The sequence below is a fragment of the Saimiri boliviensis genome, chromosome 13 (genome assembly GCF_048565385.1).
Source record: "Saimiri boliviensis isolate mSaiBol1 chromosome 13, mSaiBol1.pri, whole genome shotgun sequence".
NCBI classification, from domain to species: Eukaryota; Metazoa; Chordata; class Mammalia; order Primates; family Cebidae; genus Saimiri; species Saimiri boliviensis.
In genome coordinates, this window is record NC_133461.1 from 53408289 (window position 1) to 53434950 (window position 26662).

General features: G+C 41.3%; 1 protein-coding gene and 1 non-coding gene across 4 annotated transcripts in view; one reads left to right on the forward strand and one right to left on the reverse strand.

The window, feature by feature from the left end:
* Positions 1 to 2641: 2641 nt before the first annotated feature.
* Positions 2642 to 26662, reverse strand: part of TTC39C (tetratricopeptide repeat domain 39C) — a 123565-nt gene continuing 99544 nt past the window's right edge. For all 3 annotated transcript variants that reach the window (XM_039463820.2, XM_074383668.1, XM_039463822.2), the window contains 8 exons: positions 23929 to 24022; positions 20135 to 20242; positions 15398 to 15507; positions 14127 to 14250; positions 9659 to 9756; positions 8157 to 8261; positions 6357 to 6395; positions 2642 to 5794 (listed from right to left, as the gene is read on the reverse strand). In XM_039463820.2, coding sequence (XP_039319754.1) covers positions 5705 to 5794; positions 6357 to 6395; positions 8157 to 8261; positions 9659 to 9756; positions 14127 to 14250; positions 15398 to 15507; positions 20135 to 20242; positions 23929 to 24022 — 768 coding nt within the window. In that variant the 3' untranslated portion in view covers positions 2642 to 5704. The remainder of the gene's footprint in view (positions 5795 to 6356; positions 6396 to 8156; positions 8262 to 9658; positions 9757 to 14126; positions 14251 to 15397; positions 15508 to 20134; positions 20243 to 23928; positions 24023 to 26662) is intronic.
* Positions 15060 to 15170, forward strand: LOC120361785 (U5 spliceosomal RNA). Its single transcript, XR_005577900.1, has one exon. It is a non-coding gene; the product is annotated as a U5 spliceosomal RNA (small nuclear RNA).

The following is a 26662-nucleotide window of genomic DNA, read 5'->3' on the forward strand; positions in this document are numbered from 1 at the left end:
TTCACACACTGCTCCTGGCCCCCGAAACTATAGCTGTCTTCCGTGACCTTTGGGAAGAACGATTTCTGCCACGGTGTAGACATAAAGAGTGAATAACTTTATGCAACAGAGTACTTTTTCTTTTGGGAAACTCTCCTGTGGAATGGGAGTTCAGCATGAATCCCAAAATCTCCTGATTCTCCATAGTTGCGATCAGACACCATCTATCCCTCAAAAGCACGCCGTCAGGGACAGGTTGCAACTGGAAGAGTTACTGCGTGTAACTTCCACTCAGTTTTACCAAACTAAAGGAATGTTGTTAAGTTTAGAAACGCCCGCTCTGTGCTCTTTCACTCATTTAGGCTCAGGTATTTGGGCGGGGGTTATTTAAATAACACCATAATCATGATCATTGGAGTACAAGCAGACTTAATTTTGATCCGCCTTCAAATGTTTAAAAAGCAACTACTGTGGCCGGGCGTGGTAGCTCACGCCTGTAATCTCAGCACTTAGGAAGGCTGAGGCGGGCAACTGATGAGGTCAGGAGATTGAGATCATCCTGGCCATGGTGAAACCCCGTCTCTCCTAAAATACAAAAAAAAAAAAAAAAAAATTAGCCAGTCGTGATGCACCTGTAGTCCCAGCTACTCAGCAAGACTCCGTCTCAAAAAAAAGCAACTACTTTAAACCAAAGAGAATCACCAAGGCAAATACCTAACAACAACAGCAACAACAACAAAACCCTATTTTTTTAATTCAGAAAACATTAGGGCTTCCAGAGCACTTTGCAATAAAGGGCAATGTTAAGGCCTCAGCATTATCTGGGGCCATTCATTAATCCATTTAATAATTACTGAGAGCCAGGCAAGTTCCCTCTTCTTGGGAAGATTACATACTTAAAAAGAGAGAAATAGAGAGACTACATCTCACAAAAAAAAAAAAAAAAAAAAGAAAAAGAAAAGAAAAGAAAAAGAAAAGAAAAAAAGGGGGAGAAATGCTTTTAAACTGTGTTGGTGGGTCTGCCGATGATACAGTTTTCATCCCTCATCAGTTGCCTCCAGCACCACTCTGGTAATGTAAATAAAAGTGGGATGAGGTTGTCATGACTTCTTATGGCTTGGTTTATGACTCATTGGGCTATCAGAGAAATAATGAACTGAACTACTAAAAATCCTAAGTACAAACACTGAGACCTCATCTATGTTGTCTTTTGGAACTGGAGACATTTATGGTTGTTTAACCCAACCTGGGTGGGTCATCTCAAGCATCTATTAGGTGTACGGTATCATGCAGAAATACCTGTAACTCTGAAAATATAAGATTTTACTCTTTCTTCATTGCAATGTTTTGGTTAAGTTACTCTGAAATCCAAATTGTTTCAATGAAAACATCTAACCAAGAACTTTCAAACCATTGCCCATCTGCTGCTTTCATTTCTTGAACTCTTAATGATTTGATGTGGCTTCACAATGTTGGCCTTGGCCTCCTTTTCAGTCACCAGTATTTTATTTGTCGGTCACCAGTGATTTAAAATGCAACTGTCTTCTTTTCTACTACCCCTCCCCCACACCCCAAATCCTTACCCTGTGGAAGTCCATGGTTCTGGGTGTGGCCTCTGCATACCTCTCCTATTTCATCTCTCACCATGTGGTTCCCACTTGACCCTCCAGTCTTGAACACACATGGCATTTGTCACCTCTGTGCTCTTTGCACATCAGGTTCAAGGCCTTGGATGCTACTCCACCAAGTGTTTTCACCTGACTGGATCCTGCTTATCCTTTAAAACTCATCTCAGAAATCTCCTACTTTAGGAAGCCAGTGAGTTAGAAGCATTTTCTCAGTGGCCCCATGATGTATGCTATGCTCTATGACTTACCCTTGCTATATAATTCTATATACTTCTGCCTGTGTTTGACTCTTCTCCCAGTTTTACTAAATACTTAACAAAAGATAAATAAGGCAGTGTTTCTCTAATCCACATCACCTGCATAAGAAATCATCCCAGGAGCTTGTTAAAAATGCCTTCCCAAGCCCTACCTCAAACCTATCAAATCAGAATCTCTATGTAAAACACGAAAATTGACAACCACTGGCCTCTGGGAAGAGGAACTAAGCATTACATAGAGGTCACCTGGGTTTCAAATGTGTTGCTTCTATTTCACACCCAAGTCAACTAGGTGATACCCTTGCTAGTTTTCACAAGAAAGCCAGTTAAACTGTGCTCTTGGTGATTTCTGCATACTTTACTGAGGAAGGAGCATATCTGTTATGGCTTTTTCTCTTGCTCTCCTATCCTTTTCTCTTGCTGCATTTCCTCTTCTAGCTTCTAAAGTATCTGCCTCAACTATATATCTTCTTGAATGATCTCAATTTAACAATTGTCTTTCTACAACATATACCATCCACAGAAACCAAAACAGTACATCATGACTTTGTGAATGTGTATCTTCATAGTGTAAAGCCACATTTGAACACCTGCCACCACGATTTACTCAAGGAAGAAATCCAATGGAAAAGTTTAAACAGCAAAGAAGAGTGTGAGTGTGTGCACGCGCATGCACGCATGTGCTCATTTTAAAAATCAGATATGACTTGTCCTTTCACTTTAGTTGGCAGAGACAGAAAAGTGCAAATTCGGTAAATAATTGACTTACACAATATGTGACAATAAATATTCTAATTTTCTGTGACATCTAAAAGTTATAATTCTTTACTCAGTAGAAGACAGCTATCAAGTGCTAAAATAAAAAAGATACCTAATCCATTGAAGGTAAAATCTTAGTTATATTAACCAGCAAGGTATATATTACATTATTATTACTAGACCATGCCTCCAAGTGTGTCAAATTATAAAAATGTGTTCAGCATACATAAAATATACATTAGAGATTTCTCTCATCATAGGCACAATCTAATACAAAAATATATTTGACATTTATAAACTAGAAGATCCATTGAGAGCCTCCAAAATAGGAAAGGGGAAGGAGTGAGTGATGACAACATAAAAAAGAAACACACATAGATGCAAATAGTTCCACTTATATGATTATTGTCTTCATCAGCAAAGGGTTAAGAGCAGTTTACACCAAACCAAGTTACCAGGCGGATCACAAGCAGTTCACAGGTTGGATGAGTCACAGCACACAGGCCAGAAAATGTACTCAGACTTCGGTCAATCTAATGGGACAGTGTACTCACACTGTGGTTTTGTTGTTTTGGAGTCTAGAAGCTCCATCTACCCACTCTTCATGGTCTACCACCATGTTAACACAGATGTTCCAAGGGGGCCATCTGTACCAAGCCTAGAATAGACTCTTAAAAAAAAAAAAAAAAAAAAGACCTGGCTGGGTGCAGTGGCTCATGCCTGAAATCCCAGCACTTTGGGAGGCTGAGGCAGGTGAATCATGAGGTCAAGAGTTCAAGACTTGCCTGGCTAAGATGGTGAAATTCCGTCTCTACTCAAACACTAAAAATTAGGTGTGGTAGCAGGCACCTGTAATCCCAGCTACTCTGGAGGCTGAGGCAGGAGAATTGCTTGAACCTGGGTGACAGAGGTTTGCAGTGAGCCTAGATGGCACCACTGCACTCCAGCCTGGGTGACAGAATGAGACTTCATCTCAAAATAAATAAATAAAATTTTAAAAAGACCTACACTTTGACTAGTAAAGAAAACCTACAGGATGGTGTTGCAAAACACAAAATTGTCTATCCAGGTAAGTGAGCTGAACACAAACTCATCTGAAGTCCTGATCTCTCTATGGGGAAATAAACGTAGTTTTGTAAGCAGGCAGAAATAAATCTTCTGAAAAAGAGTCAATTATGTAATCTTTGAATATGGAATAATAGTTCAAACAATATTTTAAACTGAAAATTCAAGAACGAACTCTGAAACGAGAATGCCATGATTCAGAATGCTCCCACGATCACGACAGAAAAGCTTGTCACCTATGCTGCACGTTAAGAAGAGAACAAAATGGCAATAGCCTTATTTTAAAGATTCATAATGTTGTTCTTCCCTTCAGTCTAGATAAAACCAGATATCCAATATTTTTGGACACCAATTTTTCTCTTCAGAAAAAAGTTCCCTTCTTGGCTTCTGGAAGCTCTCATACACTGAATATAGGAGAGCAATCTCTTCTCTCTTACTATTATGTAAAAATCCACACCGAATTCACATCAAGAGAAAGTCATTGTGAATAAACACTTTGGAAACAGTCTACTGAAAAGTGGGTAACAGAGATGAAGAAACATGAATATAGTTTTGCCAAAGTCAGTGAGAAATAACTTCTTTCAAAGAAATTATTATTATTCCTTCAAAACAAGGTCAAATCAGATTAAATTTGCCAACATTCTACTTGCTTTTCTCATGTTTTATTTTGAAAAGAAATATTAAAATATTAATATCATGAGATCATGCTTCAGCCAAAAGAATTTGTAAATAATGATACTCTAAAATGATACCCTTTTGCTCAATAAAAATTTCTTTAAAAACCTAACCTTAAACATTGAGCCAAATTATGGCAGAGATTCTTAAAAGTGACTGAGGTATTTAGATTCTTCAAAACCACAGGTTTGCAGTACTGGGCACGGAGGTAAATTAAATGACAATAAAAATTAGCAATGAAGGATAAAAAAATAACTTTGAATTCCTTTTATAGTATCTAAATAACCTGAGCTAAGGGGAAAATGATTAAAACCTGGCACTGTGTAGCCCAGCAAATGTTCCACCAGCAAATATTTTGAGGCAAAAATCTATGTTCATTCACAAATAATCGTTCAACTCATTTGTTAAAAGATTTCCAAAAGTTGGTAATTTGACAATTTTCAGAAAGAAAGGAAAACCCTCAAAATGTAGATATTATTTGTCTAATCTATAGACTATGCCTTCTAATAGATTAGCAAAAGAGTTACACTTTTAGTTGTAAAATCATCTTCTATTAATATTTGCTCCTACTTGGTTGGCTTTCGAAGGAAAAAAAGAGTGTCCATCACTTTGAAACTTTCTGTAGACAATCTGGAGATGAGTGTTTCTGTTGACATAACTTCAACTGAAGATTTTGTTCTTTTAATAAGTAAAGCATGGAATTCTGGCCTATTAACATGAATTATTTTTATAATAAAAAGAACAGATGGTCAGGAAATCTGCTTTCTATTCATTGCTCTGCTGATAACAGGAATAATTAATTGGGATAAGTCAATTAGCCTTTCTGTGCCTGAGTTTCACTGTCCGCAAAGTGGGGTTAAGAATATCTGTGCTATGTTATTCACTGGAGTTGTGAAGATAAAGTAAAACGCTAGAAAGCACTTTTATTTTTTCAAAACACAAATATAAATGCTATGTCATGATATTGTTAATAATTTACAGATATGTTACCCATTCAGATATGTGCTTACGGTAGGTGTTCCTACAGGATCTTGGGTTGGATATTTTGTTTGACTTTTAAAAATAATAAATCACAAAACTAAAATGTTTGAGCAAGGTCACTTAACCCTCTCCCCAGGTGGTTAGTTATAACCATCATCCTCCTCCTCAACATCATTATTACTTTTTAGCTACATGTTTAAAAGAGGAGATCTTTAATATGTCAGCTTAAGTGGGAAAATGTGTCCCTGGCACAGGTGGTTTTCAGAAGAAAAGCCGATCTTCACAAGAGCTTTGTCCTCTGCTTTTATTTTAAAGTGCGGACCCTGGGTGGGGAGGGACAGAGCAGGTGTTCCGGGTCTGTCACTGAGGAACTAATTCCCTCAGAGAGGCCAGAGCAGCATGGATGCGGACATGCAATCTGTTTTCAAAGTCGTAGCCAGAGAAATCCTCCTGTAAGATCAAAGAAAGATATTTATGCCCTCTGTTAGCTAAGCTTGCACAGGGTACTCTGGTATAAAGCACGCTAAGTTTTGTACTCCCAAAATAAAATCTCTATACTCCTAGTAAAGACTTCCCATCCACTTGATTTTCATATTACTCAACCTCAAACTTTGTATTCATTTTTGAAAACAGCAACTGAATGTCAATAATGTTCTCTTTGGACAATTTTCCTCATGTTATTCTTGAAAAAGTAGTGTTACATTGTGCTCAATATAAGTTACTGTTAGAAATTCTTAACTCAAGAACATAGTTATAAAATCTAAAGTTGTTTTCCCACCCAAACTCTAAGAGTGTTTCTAAAGCAGGATGAACAATTTCATAGGAGTTCCTTCTGATCTTACCATTTCCCTTAAAACTCAAGAGCTCACTGATTTAATTAGTTATCATTTTTCCTTTCCAGAAATATTACCAACCAGAACATCAATGCATAAACTTTCCTGAATTCAGACTCAGGTGTACACTGTACTGGATAAGACAGGCCACTGGAGAAAGGCAGATTCAGGATATTTACCTTTGCTTGAAGAAGTAGAGTTCTGCCTCTTCCTACAGTCTATAAGAGAAACACATTATCTCTTAAAATCTGTGTTTATATATATGCAGGCAGAAAACGGTATAAGGAGGCTATGTTAATTAAAACAATTCACAGTAGACACAGCAGTGAGTCAACTGTTCATTCAAGTATAATGACTCCAATATTCTTTTTCTTTTTTCTTTTTTTCAGATGGAGTTTCACTCTGTTGTCCAGGCTGGAGTGTGGTGTGCAGTGGCAAGACCCTGGCTCACTGCAACCTCTGCCTCCCATGTTCAAGCAATTATCCTGCCTCAGCCTCCTGAGTAGCTGGGTTTACAGGTGCCTGCCACTACGCCCAGCTAATTTTTTGTATTTTTAGTAGAGACAGCATTTTGCCATGTTGGCCAGGCTGGTCTCAAACCTCAGGTGATCCACCACCTTGGCCTCCCAAAGTGCTGGGACTATAGGTGTGAGCCACTGTGCCCAGCCCCAATATTTTTTAATATAAAGATGTGGATTTGTCTACATGAGGACATTACGTGATATATAATTACTTGATAAATAATTTTTCATAGTCTATAAAAGGTAACCTCTAAAATATATTAGGTTAAAAATCTTACTGAACAACCTTAAAATTAATGGTTAGATAGTGGTTATACAGCTATAACCTTTCTTTCTTTCTTTTTTTGAGACAAAGTCTTGCTCTGTTGCTCAGGCTAGAGTGTAGCGGCACAATCATGGCTCATTGCAACCTCAAACTCCAGAGATCCTCTTACCTCAGCCCCCAGGTTAACTGCGACTACAGGCATGTGCTGCCATGCCTGACTGTTTTTCCCTTTTTTTTTTTTTTTTTTTTTTGTAGAAATGAGAGTTGACTTTGTTGCCCAGGTTGGTTTTGAACCTCTGGGCTCAAGTGATACTCCTGGCTCAGCCTCCCAAACTGCTGGGATTATAGGCATGAGCCACTGAGCCTGGTCATATTTTATCTTTTAAAAACTGTGTTTTTCCTATACCTTTTCTATGTTTAGATGCTTAACACTTACAAATACTTAACACTGTGTTACGGTTGCCTACAGTATTCAATATAGTAACATGCTGTGCAGGATTCTAGCCCAGAGCAACAGGCTATAGGTACAGCCTGTTTGTGTAGTAGGTGATACCATCTAGGTTTGTGTAAGTACACTCTGTGATATTTGCACAACGAAGGAATCGCCTGACAATGCCTTTCTCAGAATGTTGTTAAGAGACGTATGACTGGCCGGGCGCGGTGGTTCACGCCTGTGATCCCAGCACTTTGGGAGGCCGAGGCGGGTGGATCACGAGGTCCATAGATCGAGACCATCCTGGTCAACATGGTGAAACCCCGTCTCTACTAAAAATACAAAAAAAAAAAAAAAATTAGCTGGGCATGGTGGCGCACGCCTGTAGTCCCAGCTACTAGGGAGGCTGAGGCAGGAGAATTGCTTGAACCCAGGAGGCGGAGGTTGCGGTGAGCCGAGATGGCACCATTGCACTCCAGCCTGGGTAACAAGAGCGAAACTCTGTCTCAAAAAAAAAAAAAAAAAAAAAAAAAAAAGAGATGTATGACTGTAATTTGAATTCTAGGGAAGAAATTACCTCCTTAAAGAGAGTAAGATAGTATTACTAGCTTCTTGGACTCATCCTAAGTGAAATCAAGGAAAACAAAGTGAAGAAAACTGTGTTGAATCAATTTGTTTTAAATGAAGGATGCTTTGTGTTTGCTCACTTCTACATTTTTGTTGATGAACATTACTAAAATATACATATATAAGACCTTACCTCTGGTTTGTCTAATAGAAGACAGCCAAGTTCATAACAGGCATAAGGCTGAACGTACAAGTTATTCTGACGACACAATTCATCTTTCACAGCCCGCTGGAAGTACTGAAAGGAATGCAAGTGTTATTGGATGAATTCATTTTCCTACTTAGCATAAGGCTTATTACAATCTTCAAGAGGTGGTGCGAAGGGGGACTCATACTCTGTTTTCTAGATCAGATTTTTTCTTCTCTCCTCATCTTCATTCCTTCCTATCTGCATCTTAGAAGTTCTTTACATGTTGCCTGATGTGCACTCCTCAGAATATATCAGACTACCTAATCTGTGCTACTTATTTTTCCAGGGCACATATTAGCCTCTATTGATTTTATTACTGAGAACATGTTTATCTGTATCTAAGAGTGTAAACATCCCATTTTATATTTAAAACAGAAAACACACAAGGCAACTACCATCTCTTGATATGTGTCTTGATTGTATCTTGTGAGCACTTAAGCATTTGATCTAAAATAAGCTATTTAGGGCTGTAATAACTACCATAAGCTCACAGTGAAAGACTAAAGTTACAAGAACATTATTATCTAGGATTTAAAAGCCAAAAGTCTCCTAATACTGTACACTGATTCCTTTTTTTTTTTTTTTTTTTTGAGACAGAGTCTTGTTCTGTCACCCAGGCTGGAGGGCAGTGGTGCAATCTTGGCTCACTGCAACCCCTGCCTTCTGGATTCAAGCAATTCTTGTGTCTCAGCCTCCTGAATAGCTGGGATTACAGGCGTGTGCCACCACACCTGGCTAATTTTTTATTTTTAGTAGAGATAGGGTTTCATTATGTTGGCCAGGCTGGTCTCAAACTCCTGACCTCAAGTGATCCACCCGCCTTGGCCTCCCAAAGTGCTGGGATTACAGGCGTGAGCCACTAGACCCAGCCACTGTACACTGATTCTTTCAAAGTGTAGTCAAAGTAACACTGATACATACTTCTTCAAAATAACCAATCCCACAAAAAAACTTTAGAAAAATCCTTCCAACTATATTTTAAAATAATTAATAATTCTTTCTTATATAATATATACACAGACTGTCCTAAGCTAACAACTCCCTCGCCGACCCCCAGGACTGCATCAATAATCCACAGTTAAAAAGACTGGCATGTCTGATCACTTTTGTTCTTATCTAACTATGAGGCTTCATTCAGCTCCTTCAAACTCGTCTGCTTCCTCATATCCTTCTCTCTCACGTAGAGACTGTCATCTTTGATAAATACTAATGCCGGAAAAGGAGTCCGTATATAAAGAAGCATTCTAAGAATCTAAAGTAAAAACTAGTATTAACCATCATCAACTTCTAGCATCTGAGACAATGGCATTAATCGAATCAGTTGGATAAAGTTCATAGTGGGAGGTTCGGTTTTGTTTAGTGCTTTTTCATTTTTCTTATTTACAAGCATATATGTAGGTGTTCAGGATTTATTTTCTTTAGCCCTGAAAACATTAATAGTTTACCTGAACAGCATCTTCTGAGTTTCCTAGGCATTTGTGTATGGCACCAAGAAGCAAATACTTTAATCCAACAACAGATGAATCATCCACTGCATGGCAAGCTTGAAAAGAAGGGGAGTGAACAGAGGAGTAAGAAAATACATTCACTTAATTCCTTCAATATCATGAAGAGTGAAGTGAATATTTCAGTTCATGCTGCTGCCTCCTAAAACTCAGAAGGTACCCATTCCTCATCCATTAGTGAGTAGCCTAAGACAAAGAAAGGCAAAAATGCCAAACTTCAGTGTCAAGAAAACTCAAATTGCAACATATCATTACCTTGTGAAACATGCCAATCTGAAAAGACACATACTGTATGATGGTAAAACTATGAATCCAGTAAAAATATCAGTGGTTGCCGCCAGGGGTGAGGGGACGGGGAGGGATGAGTAGGTGGAGCACAAAGAATTTTTAAGGCAATGAAAATACTGTGTGATATCATCACAGTAGACACATCATTATACAATGGTCCAAACCCTACTGTTTGTTCACGGAGTGAACCCTACTGTTAACTAGGGGCTTTGGGTGATTACGATGTGTCAATGACGGTTCACAGACTGTAACAAATGTACCACCCTGATGTTGGTAGTCAGGAAGGATGGGGTGGGTAGGAGCGTGTGGGGACTCTGGACTTTCTGCTCAATTTTGCTATGAACCTAAAACTGCTCTAAAAAAGAAAGTTCTGCGAATTTCTTAAAAATAACTTCACATTAAACTGCCATGCCATAGGCACCTTTCTTTTTGTATGAGGTACTATACTAGTCAGCGAGAGGGGATCAGAACTGAGCCCTCCACTTCAACAGCAAGCCGTGGGGGATGGACACACAGGTTGGAAAATGTTACGGGAGTTTTCCAAGGAAATGAGAAAGATGCAAAATGGAAACATCATGGAACTAATGAGGAAGAAAGGAAGTAATACAATTATTTTCGAAGACTAATAAAGATACTGTGATTCAACAAGATATATAACTTACTGAATATTATGCATGTATTTATCTTTTATATTATAAGTAAAAGTATATATATATATATAGGCCAGGTGTGATGGCTCATGCCTGTAATCCTAGCACTTTGGGAGGCCAGGGTGGGTGGATCACAAGGTCAAGGGATCGAGACCATCCTGGCCAACATGGTCTTTACATGACCATGTAAAACATGGTGAAACCCCGTCTCTACTAAAATAAATCCAAAAATTAGCTGGGTGTGGTGGCGGGTGCCTGTAGTCCTAGCTACTCAGGAGGCTGAGGCAGTAGAATCACCTGAACCCAGGAGGCAGAGGTTGCAGTGAGCCAAGACTGCGCCCACTGCACTCCAGGCTGGGTGACAGAACAAGACTTCATCTCAAAAACAAACAAACTATGTGTGTGTGTGTGTGTGTGTGTGTGTGTGTGTGTGTGTGTGTACACACAGAGAGAGAGAAAGAGAGAGAGAAACAGAGAGAGAGAGAGAGAGAGCTCAAGTTATAGAACAAGTAACTTGAAGGCGAGAGGAAAAGGTAAATGTGAAGAACAGAAGCTGATCTTGCAGAAGCAGGAGTTGCCCCAGAAAGCCAGGCTGGGAATACAGTCATAAGAAAAAGAATTCAGGCTCTTACGGCAGCAACATTAAGGAAACATTAATGCAGTTCATTAACTTGTTCATTCATTCATTCATTCCTCATTCATTCAATTGTTTTTCAGCACTACTGTTTGCGAGGCAGTTCTAGGTGCTTGGAATACAACAATGACAAAACAAACAAAAAATTCCTTCTCAGAGAGAAGAGCAAGTACAAAGCCACAGAGGCCAGTTGTGTCCAAGAGCAGGGAGGAGGGCTGTGCTGAGCAAGGGGGAAGAGCAGGGAGGGACAACAGCCTCAGGGGTTACAGACTGGGAGCACTGCCTGCCGCTGAATGGACTTGGGCTTTTACTCTGAATGAGATGAGAGACCACAGAGGATTCTGGGAAACACAGTGACACAACATGATTAGGTTTTAATAGGATCACTCTGCCGGCTGGGTCTAGAATACAAACATGTTTACAATGTAGCTGGGCACGGTGGCTCACGCCTGTAATCCCCACACTTTGGAAGACCAAGGCAAGAGGATCACTTGGGCCCAGGAGCTGAAGACCAACCTGGGAAACATGGCAAGACCCCCATCTCTACAATTTTTTTTTTTTTTTAAATAGCTGGTGTGGTCCCAACTAATCAGGAGACTGAGGTGGGAGGATCGTTTGAGCCAGGGAGGCAGAGGGTGCAGTGAACTGTGATCACGCTACTGCACTCCAGCCTGGGCAAGAGAGCATGAACCTGTCTCAAAAACAAAAACAACAAAAAACAACGCAGAGGAAGCAGCAGTGGCGAAGCGCAGGTGGGTGGGGAAAAGGTTATGGATGAAACGACAAGGATGTAGGATTCTCACTAGCTCGGCTGGGGCAGGGGAGCTACAGGTGGGGACTCTGATAAGCTGAATGCACAAAACTGGGAGGGCATGATGCAGAGTCTAATAAATGCCTATGACATTGCCGCTATCAGTTTTTTCTGGAACATAACTATTTCTCTACAAAGATCTTCATTGTACTGATGTGGTTGGATCAGTTTGTACCATTACTGCTTGCCATTGAGGAATGATATAATCTAATTAATAGACCTCGGAACTGGGTTAAATTTAGCAAATATATTAGAGAATTATCTCATGCTCACTTCAGATGCTGTCTGTCTTCCCCTCCAGGCACACATCTTTGTGGTTAGTTTTTCATTTTAATACCTGGAACGGGGTTCAGAGAATTTTTTGTCAAATCTCACTTAACTGATAGTTGTTCCTGTGAATGTTAATTACTGCCTGCCTTATATTTGCATTTTAATTTATCTTTAAACATGTGATCCTGTACTTGTACATTAAAAATATACTTAATATTCTTTATTGTTCCTTTGAATTGGACATTGGTAGATGTTCTATACTTGTTCCAATAAGAACGGGGGTTTGAATTATGCAAATACTTTAAAAATAAATACACCAGCCAGGTGCAGTAGCACACGCCTGTAATCCTAGCTACTCAGGAGACTGAGATGGAAGGATCACTTGAGCCTAGGAGTTTGAGGCTGCAGTGAGTTATGAATATACCATTTTACCCAGCCTGGGTGACACAATGAGACCTGTCTCTAAAATATAAAAAAAAAAAATTTTAAAACAACGTAGCAGAATTTAACACAGCCAAGAATATTCTGTTTCCTTTCCAGCCTCCTTGGGAAGGTCACACATCTATTCGACTCACAGGGCCACTGTACAAAACTTCTGTTTTGTTTTTTTAAGACAGAGTTTTGCTCTTGTTGCCCAGGCTGGAGTGCAATGGCAGGATCTCAGCTTCTTATGGAGGAGTTTCGTTCCTTTGATCTCTGGAATAGCAACACTGGCAACTGGCAATGTTTTTTTTTCACATTTGAGGGAAGGCCTTTGTTTTTTCTGAAACCAGGAGGCAGAAGTTGCAGTGAGCCGAGATCATGCCACTGCACTACTCTAGCCTGGGTGTCAAAGCGAGACTCTGTCTCAAAAACAAAAAACCAAATACAAAAACAAAAACAAACAAAAAGAAACAGGCAAAAGGGATTTGCAGGGTCTGATAAAAATACGTGGCTCAATGGATCATGCCATAGTTGGTCAAAAACAAGAGTAACTGGAGAAAAGTCTGAAACAGCGGCTTACAAACTCTTTCTAGAATATTAGGTCTAAACTGTCAATACTAAGTTTCTTGGGAAAAGGCAGCACATACATGAATAAGAACATATTTCTTTTCCTATTTTTCCTTTTTAGGCAGGATCTCACTCTTATCATTCAGGCTGGAGTGGTGGAACATGATCAAAGCTCACTGCAGACTCGACATCCGGGGCTCACGTGATCCTCCCACCTCAGTTTCCCAAATAGCTGGGACTACAAGTGCCCACCACCATGTCCAGATAATTCTTTGTATTTTTAGTAGAGACAGCATTTCACCATGTTGCCCAGGCTGGTCTCAAACTGCTGGCTGAAGCCGTCTGCCTGCTTTGGCCTTCCAAAGTGCTGGGATTACAGGCGTGAGCCACCCCACCAGGACACACTTTAGCATCTTTTAATTTATGTGAATCACATCTATAGGAAACAAAGTACTCTCACTGGGGGAAAAAAATGTATGCTTCCAGCAACTTCCACAACTACAGAATTAATAACATTTATAACAAAAGCATCACACGTTTCAGGCAAGCAGATCTATACACAGCAGTGCTGCCTCCTCCTCCCATCACCTAAGTGACAGGATTTCTTTCATCACGACACCCTTTATCTAAGAAGGAGAAGTGTATACTCTCCCTCAGTCGGATGAGAAAAACGGGAAACTGAAGAATGAGCACTGACAAAAGAAGCCAATGTGTCCACTGCAGAGTTCTGGGTTGTTGTTGTTTTTTTTTAATTAAATTTCTTACCTTGGCTCATCCTCTGCAGGTTGGGGAAGGAACAGTTTGGAAGAGCTTTCCACAAGTACAACACTTCGATGGACGCCAGCACACACAGCGCTTTGGTTGGGGTTTGCTTCCGAAATCGCTCTGCCTGTAAGGAGTTAGAATAAACAGGCTCCATTTTTCAAGAACAGATTCAAATAAAAAATATACCTTGGACACTTTAAAAGCACATAGTTCATCATCAGTGTGAAGGATCTTCTCCTTCAAAGCTAAGAATAACAATTCCTCTGTCTATAAGAAATGTTGCTTTCGATTTTTGACATACTGAAAATTATGCCTTTCATTCATGATTCAACTGAACCTACTATCAAGATGCAGGGTACATTCTGAAAACTTGGGGGTGAAACTAGGTTCATGTGCATTTAGAGCAACAGAATGTATAAAGCTTGGTTACAGCTAATAATTCAACGGGCTTCTATGGAGGAGCTAAGAGGGGACGCCTTTTAGTTACAGTTCTCTTGATTTTAAAATTTTCTATTTAGTGCCAGTGCTCTCAGCTGTACATTATTACCTAATTTATACTCAGAAACTTCATTATTCCTTCAATAAAAACATATAAAACTAAAATAACTGATAAATCAGGATATAAGACATTATGTAACTCAAGGTAATTCAGCAAAATTGTATTCGCAAAAGTACAGAATACATTAGGGACACATCTACAGTCTTGGGCCTTTCTGCTGGCAACCGTGACACACACTTTTGCTTTTTATTACGTCAAAATGTGAGGCGTTCCCTATTCTCAACCCCCGACAGCCTGCATTTCTCACTAGGCCCTGCCAATTTCCATTCTTCCGAAACCGCCTAATTCTTTAGACAAATCTTCCTCTTTAGAGTTGTGTTCATTAGCTCTGCAGAATGTATGATGTCTCCGTTCATTTAAAAAAAAAAAAACCTATACTCCAGTTACTCTTTAGTTCATATACATCTTTTGAGCTAAAGACTTCCATGAAGGGAAACCACTGTGAGTCTTAACCCAATGTTTTGAGGCACTGTATCTGCAGGGCTGGTCAACTTTGAAAAAAATCTGCTTTCATTATTTGCAGCAAGGCAAGAATCTTCTATTCAGAGCAGAGGTGCAATCATGGAGAGAATTCTCTCCATGGTGGTAAACTGTACTTTACATGGCAAGTAAATCGGCAGCCTTAAATACAATTTCCTGAAGCTTGCCAAGGGGGTGTTGGTTACAAACGTCCATCGTAAGTAATACACCAGATAAATAGGCTCCAACATACCTTTTTCACTGAGAACTGTTCAATCTGATTGTTTTTCCTTTTGAAGAGTTTCTGAACTTCTTTAAAGACAATCTGTGCCCCATCCACATCACCAGTGGCTCCCTGACAAACTGTAAGAAACCGTAATTATATTTCTGAAGTTTAAGTCAGGGAAAATGCCACTAAGGGATACCTGAAGTGATGATACTTAAAAAAAAAAAAACAAAAAAAAAAAACAAAAAAAAAAACAGGAGCAAATATGTTTAAAGACCATTCCACAAAGGGCTGGTTTGTGAAGGGCACTTTGGGAAGCTGAGGTGGGTGGATCACCTGAGGTCAGGAATTTGAGACCAGCCTAGCCAACACGGTGAAACCCCATCTCTGCTAAAAATCCAAAAATTAGCCAGGCATGGTGGCACATGCCTGTAATCCCAGCTACTCAGGAGGCTGAGGCAGGAGAATCGCTTGAACCTGGAAGGTGGAGGTTGCAGTGAGCTGAGATGATACCACTGTACTCCAGCCTAGGGGACAGAATGAGACTCTGTCTCAACAAAAAAGAAAGACTATTCCACAAAGGACTGTACCGCCCTGCTGATCACTTTTCCAGGTGCCTGTGTTCCCAGAGCTTTGAGGGAGCTTGAGGAAAGCCATGGTCTTTGTCCTCTTGTTGGGGAGACAGGTTCTCACATACCAAAATCCTTAGCTACTGTCTCAGTGTACAACCTAGTTACATTATAGCCCACATGCTCCGAAAGCAGAATAAATAGAAACCTAAGAAAGAACAATGAAGAGCCCAGAGGATCGTGAAAGCTTCATGGTGGAAGGAGGATCTCCCTGTCCTAGGAAGTCATGAATCCATCCTGTCCATGTTCCTTGGCTGCCTACTACCTATAAGCCACCAGCAAGACTATGAAGAAGAAACACATGTGCTTGAACCCTGAAGAAACTGAAATTTCAATGGAAGAGATCACACTTGCTCACACAAGCACATGGGGCCCCACAAGCTGCAACGCATGTAGTGACAGGAGTCATTAGGGTAGGAGAACTAAAGTGCTTTTTAGAAAGCTCAGAAAGTCGGCCGGGCACAGTGGCTCAAGCCTGTAATCCCAGCACTTTGGGAGGCTGAGGCGGGTGGATCACGAGGTCAAGAGATCGAGACCATCCTGGTCAACATAGTGAAACCCCGTCTCTACTAAAAATACAAAAAAAATCAGCTGGGCATGGTGGTGCGTGCCTGTAATCCCAGCTACTCAGGAGGCTGAGGTAGGAGAATTACCTGAACCCAGGAGGCGGAGGTTGTGGTGAGCTGAGATCCTGCCATTGCACTCCAGCCTGGGTAACAAGAGCAAAACTCCATCTCAAAAAAAAAAAAGAAAGAAAGCTCAGAAAGTCAAGGGATCATTTCTCTTTGGGGCGACCAGATGCTGTAAGGAGCTAGGAGAAGTCAAGCAGCATCTTGAGGAATGAGTGAGATTTTGATCATCTGCACACCCTCTTCTCACCTCAGGCCCCAAAGACTTAATGATCCTCCCTTTGCTGTGTCTTCTCTGTCTCTTCTGCAAACTTCACACTGGCTGCAGCACCACCACCTGCTTGAAACTTTACCACCAATCTCTGTCCTTTCCTCTCAACACTGATGGTGCTGAATCCATTTCTATCCGTTTTTGTTAGATCACATGTGGTTTTTCACTTCCCAGTTGGAATGTACTAAAGTTGATTTGCTGGTTCATTCTTCTTTTTTGAAAAGATGGAGTCTCACTCTGTTGCCAGGCTGGAGTGCAGTGGCATGATCTCAGCTCACAGCAACCTCTGCCTCCCAGGTTCAAGTGATTCTCCTGCATCAGCCTCCCCAGTAGCTGGGACTACAGGCACACACCAACATACCCAGCTAATTTTTGTATCTTTAGTAGAGAGAGGGTTTCAACATCTTGGCCTCCACCCACCTTGGTTTCCCAAAGTGCTGGGATTACAGGTGTGAACCACCGCGTGTGGCCAGACAGTTGCTTTAAAAGATGCAGATGCTTAAAAGCATAGGAGTCTCTGGTTTATCCTAAAACATGAGGCCTAAGCAGAGCTTAGGATGATGGGCTCTTCCATTAAGACTAAGTATACACAATCCCATATGTAATATTCTAATCTTTTTTGGTAACTTATAATTTTGATATAATTTCAAACTTACAGAAAAGTTGCAAGAGTAGTAGAGGTGTATGATCAAGCAATTCTACTTATAGGTATCTACCCAAAGGTATTGAAAGCAAGGACTGGAACAGGTATCTTTACACAAGTATTCCAGGTAAGCACTCCACACACACAAGCTAAAAACACTCCACATGTCCATCAATGAATGAATGAACAATATGGCATATACATACAATGGAATATTACTCAGCCTGTAAAAAGGAAAAGAGATCCTGACACGTGTTACAACATGGATGAACCCTGAAGCCATTCTGCTAAATGAAATAAGCCAGACACAAAAGGACGAACATATTCCACTTCCTCACAAGATAGGTAGCATATTTAAATTCACAGAAATAGAAAGTAGAAGCGTGGTAACCAGGGTCTTGGGGGAAAAGTGAATGGGGAGTTCCTGCTTAATGGGTAGAGTTTGAGTTTGGGATGATGAGAAAGTTCCGGAGATGGATGTGGTGATGTTTGCATAACAATGTGAGTGTATCTGACGTCACTGACATGTACACCTAAAAAAAGTTCAAATGGTAAATGTTGCTATATATTTTACCACAACTTTTAAAAGTACAAAACTATTGACAGAGTCACACAAAACATTCACATGCTGGGGAACTAAGCCCTAGTGGCACTGTCTGGGGCCCCTGAATGCCCATCCCCTCTAGCTCACAGCCAGCCCAAAAGGCAGCTCCTGCATGATGGTGTGATGGGTGCTCCTTCCCTGCCTCATGTAAAGTTTGTATTCACCCACATCTTAACCTCTCTACAAAATCCCCATGCAGAAACAGAGATCAGAATCTTTCATGCTTATCCTCTCCTATCTGTAATATGGTCCTGGGATTTCCAAATATTGGGGGAATAAATGTTCCTCTATACAGCCACACTGTACATTTACGTAACTGAGGCACAACAGAGATGAAAATATAAACAGCTGTCCACCATTGACTGTGCAGTCCAATGACACCTAATGGCTGCTGAGTTGTGTGCAGACCTCTTTACTCTGGGGTATTCAATCTGGGTTAATCCACTCTTCAACATATTAAACACAATGAGTCACTCAACAAATAGCTGCTACTTTCATCTGAGATGTCAAATTCTATACAACAACACTTTAAGTGTGAGAAATAGCATATTATGCAGTATATGAAAAAGCTTATTCAAACATCAGGGACAGAGCCATGAGAACATGCATGTCTGATGGGGAACACAATGTGGAATATGGATGCAACGGGGCTTTGCACTATTAATGAACTGATGCAATTTTATAGGGAATTTAAGATATCCAGAACATACTTATTGGCCAATGTTAATCAATTCTATCTTATTTTAAATAGATCAGTTAAGAGGGAAGAATGGAAGTGGAAGATGGTTCATTAAATCTCAACATTAAGAATAAGAAGATATTGAAAATAAGGTTTGGATGAGTCTTGAATTTTAAGTAAAAGAATCTCTTATGTGGCTGTATGAGAAGAATTCATTACATAAACCAGAAAAGGCTTACATGAAGTTGCTTAAAGGCAGAAAATGTACAACGGCTTCGCTTTCTTCAATTCCACACCTCTACAATTCTATATCACGTGGCCCTTTAGGTATTGAAGGATGCAGACAACTATTTTGGCCACCAGGTGGCAGCACATCTCTACCTCCTCATACAAGGGCAAAAAAAAAAAAAAACCCACTCAAAATAGAATACAGGTGTTATTAACGATATGCAGTGTTGAAATACCTTGCATCTGAAATATCACACTGTAAATATAATAGGGTTAGGAGGTAAAACAAGGTTGGAGCAGATGACTCAAACCTATGCAACTTTGTAACCAGAGCACTAATTAAAAAATATTAACACAGGTCAGGCTCCATGACTCATGCCTATAATCCCAGTGCTTTGGGAGGCTGAGGCAGGAGGAGCGCTTGAGCCCAGGAAGTTAGAGATCAGCCTGGGCAACACAGTAAGACCTTGTTGCTACAAAATTTTTTTCAAACATTAGCTGGGAGTGGTGGGCATGTCTGTAGTCCCAGCTACTCTGGAGGCTGAGGCAGGAGTATGGCTTGAGCCTGGGAGGTTGAGGCTAGAGTAAGTTGTGATCAGGCCACTGCACTTCAACCTGGGAAACAGAGCAAGACTCAGACTCAAAAAAAAAAATAATAACACAATGAAAAAAGACTCTTCAATTCTTAAAAATTCTTCAGAATCCTAATAAATAAAAAACATAGCATAAAAAGTAAAGGAATAGAGACAGGTTGAAGCTATTTAGGGTAAAATGTACAATAACTGGGAAGACCTCACAATATGCATTTCCAAGACAGAGAACAGGACTAAACCAGGCCCAGAGGGGAAGCGTGCGGCAAAGAGGCATCCTGGACACGACTGAATTTCTGGGTGTTCACCTGGATCAGTGAACACAGTGTTCCAGTGCTATTTACTTGGCTGCACAAAACATGAACATGCTGGGGAAGGCCGTGGAAGGGAACAACGTTTGCTTCCTCCTGCCATCATTCTCCTGTCTGCTGATGTCAGGTGAGCTAATTCATGACAGGGAGAGGGAACCTGAGGGGCCATGCGTGACTCACCTGCAGTCAAGTAGGCATAATAGCACTGGGACCACCTGGACTCGTTCTTTAGCCTCTCAAAGGAATCAAACGCATCCTTGAAATTGAGCTCTATCATGCTGCACCAACCTATGAAAGAAATATTTTTAGCACGTGACCGTAAAGTACTGAGCTCTATGACCCTTATTTAAGCCACGAGTCTCTGAAACTGCGATCATTCTCTGTGCATGTTCTATGAAATGCGTAGAAAATTTAACCTGAAAACCTAAGAAATTATTTTTTCCCTTAAATACTTTCTTTTTTTTTTTTTTTTTTGAGACGGAGTTTCGCTCTTGTTACCCAGGCTGGAGTGCAATGGCATGATCACGGCTCACCGAAACCTCCACCTCGTGGGTTTGGGCAATTCTCCTGTCTCAGCCTCCTGAGTAGCTGGGATTACAGGCATGCACCACCATGCCCAGCTAATTTTTTTTTTTTTTTTTTGTATTTTTAGTAGAGACAGGGTTTCACCTTGTTGACCAAGATGGTCTCGATCTCTTGACCTTGTGATCCACCCGCCTCAGCCTCCCAAAGTGCTGGGATTACAAGCTTGAGCCACCGCGCCCGGCCAATACTTTCAATACAAAGTTTGAATTAGACAATGCACTTAAGTTTCAGTCAGACAACCAATGAAACAGCACAGAAGAGAATAGCATAAAATTTCTAGAAAGACACTCCCACTTACGTCCTAACGGATATGAGGTTAACCCAAGCACAGCAGTACTTCTCCCACAGTACACACAGGTGCACTAACAAACAGTGGAAGCAACACCATTTGATTACATACTCTGTAACTACTAATCATTCTTTTTTTTATTTTTCTTGAGATGGAGTTTCGCTCGTTCTCCCAGGCCGGAGTGCAATTGTGCCATCTTAGCTCACTGCAACCTCCACCCCCTGGGTTCGAGCGATTCTCCTGCCTCAGCCTCCCAAGTATCTGGGATTACAGTCACCCGCCACCATACCCTGCTAATTTTTGTATTTTTAGTAGAGATGGGGTTTCCCCATGTTGGCTAGGCTGGTCTTGAACTCCCGACCTCAGGTGAACAGCCTCCCAAAGTGCTGGGATTACAGAGGTTAGCCACTGTGTTTGATCTACTCATTCTCAAAACTTCTTAAGATCTAGAGAGCAAGCCAATGAGAAATTAGGTATTTGCTCACCTTCCCTCAGCACACTGGTAGAGAAAGAACTCCACCTTCCTGGATCAAAACACTGTTAGATGGGCATTCTAGTAAGGAACTGCTGCAACTAAAATGTAAAGGATTTCATTCCCAGTTTTCATCACAGTAACTCCCATCATTTGAGCCCCTAATGTGCGTCAGTGCTGTGGTAGGCACTTCATATAACACTGTCTAATCCTTATGACAATCTTGCAAAGGTGGCTAACAGTGTCCTTGTATTAGCAAGGACTAATCCTATGCCTGTAATCCTAGCACTTTGTGAGGCTGAGGTGGGAGGATCGCTTGAGCCCAAGAGATCAAGACCAGCCTAGGCAACGTGGCAAAATACTGTCTCTACAAAAAATTAGCCAGGCGTGGTAGTACACACTTGTAATTCCAGCTACTTGGGAGACTGGAGTAGGAGGATCACCCGAGCTGGAAAGGTCTGGGCTGCAGTGAGCCGAGATTGCACCACTGCACTCCAGCCTGGGTGACAGAGAGACCCTGACTCAAAAAAAAAAAACAAAAAACAAAAAACAAAAAAAACTAAGGTATCAAGAGGTGTCTAACTTGCTGAAGCTATGCAGCTAAGAAGAAGGAAGAACTGTGGATCAAAGTCCAACACACTTTTCTTTACATGACATTGCCTCCTTTAAAAAAATTCTGTTATCAGGCACACCACTAATTGTATAAACTGAGACTTGCCATTTAAACTGTGAGAGGAAGAGTGGGCGAGATACACAATTCAGAAAATTTGCTGTCAAATCCTATGGGATATGATGCTGACATAGTTTAGAGCAAAAATTTGGGCTTTTTTTTTTTTTGAAATGGAGTCTCGCTCTGTCACCCAGGCTGGAGTGCAGTGGTGGGATCTCAGCTGGCTGCAACCTCTGCCTCCTGGGTTGAAGCCAATCTCCTGCGTCAGCCTCCTGAGTAGCTGGAATTACAGGCATCCACCACCAGGCCTGGCTAATTTTTGTATTTCTGGTAAAGACAGGGTTTCACCATGTTGGCCAGGCTGGTCTCGAACTCCTGGCTTTAAGCGATCTGTCCCCCTCAGCCTCCCAAAGGGCTGAGATTATAGGTATAATTGGGGTAAGATTTGAATTAAACGTAAAATAGAGATGGAAGAAAGTATTGACTCAGGAATTAAGTCAGGAACAACTTGGGAATAGGTACTAACTCAAGTTTCTGAGCCTGAATCGGAAGCCTGAGTCACTATGTGTTCCTCAGTTAACCTTCCTAAGGCCTGGGTTGAAAGATTTCTAAGCTTCCTTCTGCTCTAACATTCTATCTTGTCATAGGCCTTGAAATGGTGCGCCAACAAAAGGCTATCAAAGCTACACTTTTTCATTCAAGTTCTTTGAAACACATTTCATTCTATATTATGGCTACTAAGCAGAGCTCCAGCAGAATGTAGATGACACAAAAACACATTTTCCACTGGATTATACTTCATTTCCTCTTTTCAAACCACAGCAGGCATTTAAAACATAATATCGTTTATTGGGCAGTCTGCAATATTTTCGTTTTTCAGTTTTCCTTAAAAGGATTCAGGAAGACAAAAATTGTGCCCACGGCAGGCAAAACAAGTGGCAGGCAGCACAGAGCCCCTCCCGCCCCCAAACTGACCGGTGTCAACTGCTTCCTCCAGCATTCTGGCTCCAATTCCTTGCCCCTCTGCAGAAAGCTTTTTAAGTCTCAGTTTCCCTTTGGAGTCTCGTCACTATCTCATCATTTCTCCTTTCTCTTTGCCTCTTTCATTCCTTTCTTATATGCTACATGACGTGACCTTATAGCATTAGCTAAGCTGAAACTCTGAAAAGTCTGAGTCCCTTATTTAAATTTTTTTTTGCTTCAAGTTCCAAGTCGTGTTTACTCCTCCCAGCACAATGGAGAAACTGTTACACAGAAGGATTTTGCAATTACTAATGTAAGAGGATCAGGGTTTTAGTGCAGTCAGCAAAGACCCATAGCAACAATTTTGGAGAAGAAAGGGGAAAGTCTTAGGCAGATCAATACCTCCAGGTGTGTTTGTGACTGTCTCTCCAGTAAGGGAGAAGCAGAAGGTGGAAGCTAACATGTATGAAGGGCCTTCTGTGCCAGGCTCCATGCATGAAGCTTCACACGTCATGTCATCTACACCTAACAGCTGCCACAAGAGGAGGCCCTTTAACTCCAATGGCAACTATGTGGCTAGGAAGGTTTGGGCAACGTATCTAAGATCTCAGAGCTAGTTGGTGAAAAACACTGGGACTTGAGTCCAACCGTCTACTGTCCCCTATTTTTCTTCTCAAGTAAATATTGGTGGGAAGGAGGAACAAAGAGTTTTGAATTCTAATGTGCAGCCCAATAAGGTATTTATGGTCATTTAATCAATTCATTTAACATTACTATTATCCTAAAATCAAAATGCTATGAAGAAAAAAATGTTACAAAGAACTAAGGAGAATCAGAGAAAGAAGGATCATTGCATGTACTACGGTAATAATTGAAGTCCTTCTTACTAAAGAAGGCACCAAGCATTTTGCAGACACACACCGAATGACATGAATGCTAAAATACTCCCTCAATACTACTTCCTAACAAGAGGCTGGACAGACATTCATATTTACCAATTTCATACAGACAGACATGCTGAATTTCTCGCTGATCTACTGCAAGTTCCAAAGCAGTGTGGAAAGACGTCAAGGCACTGTTGATTTGACACTAAGGAGAAAAGGAAAACAGTTACCGGCTAAGATCTGTCAATAACATTACAATCATCATAATTCAAAAGCATCTTTTTCCTTCACAGTTACTTTAAACAGGTTAGGCAGTATGGAAGACAGCGTTTTAAAGACTGCTAGGAAAATACTCCCATTTGCCCCCACACAGCTGTGAAATTGACCTAAGCACAGAGACCCTCTCCTTCGCTCTGGTGGTAAAGGCTCAGCTCGCACCTGCCTTCTCCCTCAGTATTCTCTCATACTTGTACAGTAGAATGTGTTGTATTTTAATTGTTTGCTAATCTAGCTCCTTGCTACCCCATAGGCGTGGAAACAGAAGGGAGTATATTTCATCCCCGTGTACACCCAACCCTGGCTCAGAAGTCTCTCAATCACTTCTGAGTGAATGCACGAAACCACTCCCATTAGCCTGGTCCTCAGTGAGCTCTTCATCATAGAGTTGCTAGTTTGCTTCTTTTTTTTTTTTTTCTTTTTGAGGCAGAGTTTCACTCTGTTGCCCAGGCTGGAGTGCAGTGGTGTGACCAATCTCGGCTCACTACAATCTCCCCGTCTTGGGTTCAAGCAATTGTCCTGCCTCAGCCTCCTGAGTAGCTAGGACTACAGGCGACCACCACCACACCCAGCTGATTTTTGTATTTTTAGTAGAGCTGGGGTTTCACCATGTTGGCCAGGCTGGTGTTGAACTCCTGCCCTTCTGATCTACCCACCTCAGCCTCCCAAAGTGTTAGGATTACAGGCATGAGCCACTGCGCCGGGCCACTAGTTTGCTTCTAGACCCTAGAATGCTGTTCTCTAATTGCCTCTGGTCATCAAATCTCTCCCAACAGTTTAGAAATTCTCTGAGGATCCAGATTACATTTCCAACATTTGCATTCACATAACACTCTCTGGAACCCAGCAAACTCTCAAATGTCTGCTCTACTTACTGCTACTTAAATACCTTTTGTTTTTCATTTCACTAAAGATCTTGCTCAGAGTCTGCCAACATGATGCCACAAGCGCCCGAGAGGAGCAGCTCAAAAGCATCACCAGGATTCAAAGGGTTAGTTCAATCTTAAATAGGCATCGAAATTGAAATACTAAATGTCACATATCATTAATAAGTAAGTCTTAAACACCCAGATCACCTGACAGCTTATTCTGAATGCTGTATGTGGTCTCAGAGCATTTCTTTCTTGCTCTGCTGGTGCCAGGGCTCCTCTCACTGCCCTACATTGGCAGGGAGGTGGACTTTCTTCCCCGGGCTTCCAAGTGTGCCTCCTACTGCTTCTTTAAGTTCCCTCCCTCTCCAACGCTCCCAGCTGCCCTTCTCGCCACAGCCAGCCAGATGGGGTGGAAGGGTCCTGGAAAGTCCTGGAGGGGAAGCTGCAGGCTTCTCAGAGGATGGGTCCCCCACCCGCAGACCTGGGCTCCTTTCCTCTGCACGTCACTGCAGGAGGCCTTGGGCAAGCGAGGGCGCCGATGAGTCAGCAGGTGATCTTCAGGACAGCCTGTGACTCAGGAACACTGTAAGCCAAATGACTCATTAACCAAGGCCCAGCTGGATCAATAGCTATTCAAGCCCCAAAGTAACACTCTCCTCTGACGTCAGGAAGGTTGAAACTGCAGCATTCAATCCATTATCACCATTTATGAATGCTGACCAGGTAGCCAAAGAAGACACGCATCATCACATCACTAATTCCTGTTCTCAGTAACTTAACGTCCAGTTGGAAGAAACCTCACAGCCATGGGAATCGCCCACAGCTCAGATGGCAGAAATTGACACTGACTGTTAACACACAGCCCAAATACAAAACACCAAGGTTAAAAAATAATCCTTTATGATGCATGCATGTGTGCATGCATACGTGTGTAGATATCTAAGCACTCATGTCACTCTCCATGTCTAATTTTCCCCTTTTGGGATCAACAGTTCTTTTCCTGAATCAGATATGCACTCCATTTAGCATATTTATACAGAAACCACAGCATTACGGACTCAGCTTTTCACACATCCCTCTCACTTTGGTTAATTAATGACATAGCTCTCACATACAGAATGTTTCTGGATAGGCCATCACCACCAAGCTGTCCCCCACTGTCCCCCACAGTACATAACAGTGCGATAGCAGGCTGTCCTACAGAGGACAGAAGATTAATCAGGAAACATTTACTGGGCAACCTCTATGTGCCAGGGACAGGCTCTGAAGATAAAAGATGAGTCCAAACAAAGCTTTGAATCCAAGTAAAGAAAAAAGAAATCCAGGTAGTATTTCAATCAACATAATTTCTCTGAACCCTTTCTAACGCTGAGATAGGCATGTATTAATTCCATTTGCAGATGAAGAAAGTAAAGTTCAAAGAAGGAGCTTGGTCAAGGTCAACAAGGTAGCAACTGACTGGTATTCAAAATTCTGCCCGGATTGCCTCTAAAGTGTGCTTTCTTTGGGGAACATGTACATAAATGTGATTTAGTCATGGATCTTCAGATGAGAGAGATTATCCTGGATTAGCCAGGTTGGCCCTGAATACAATTACATGTATCCTTCAATGTGACACACACGCAGGAGAGAAGGAGACATTGTCAACCGTGGAGGCAGAGTCTGGAGCGATGCTGCCACCAAGTCAAGGAAGGCAG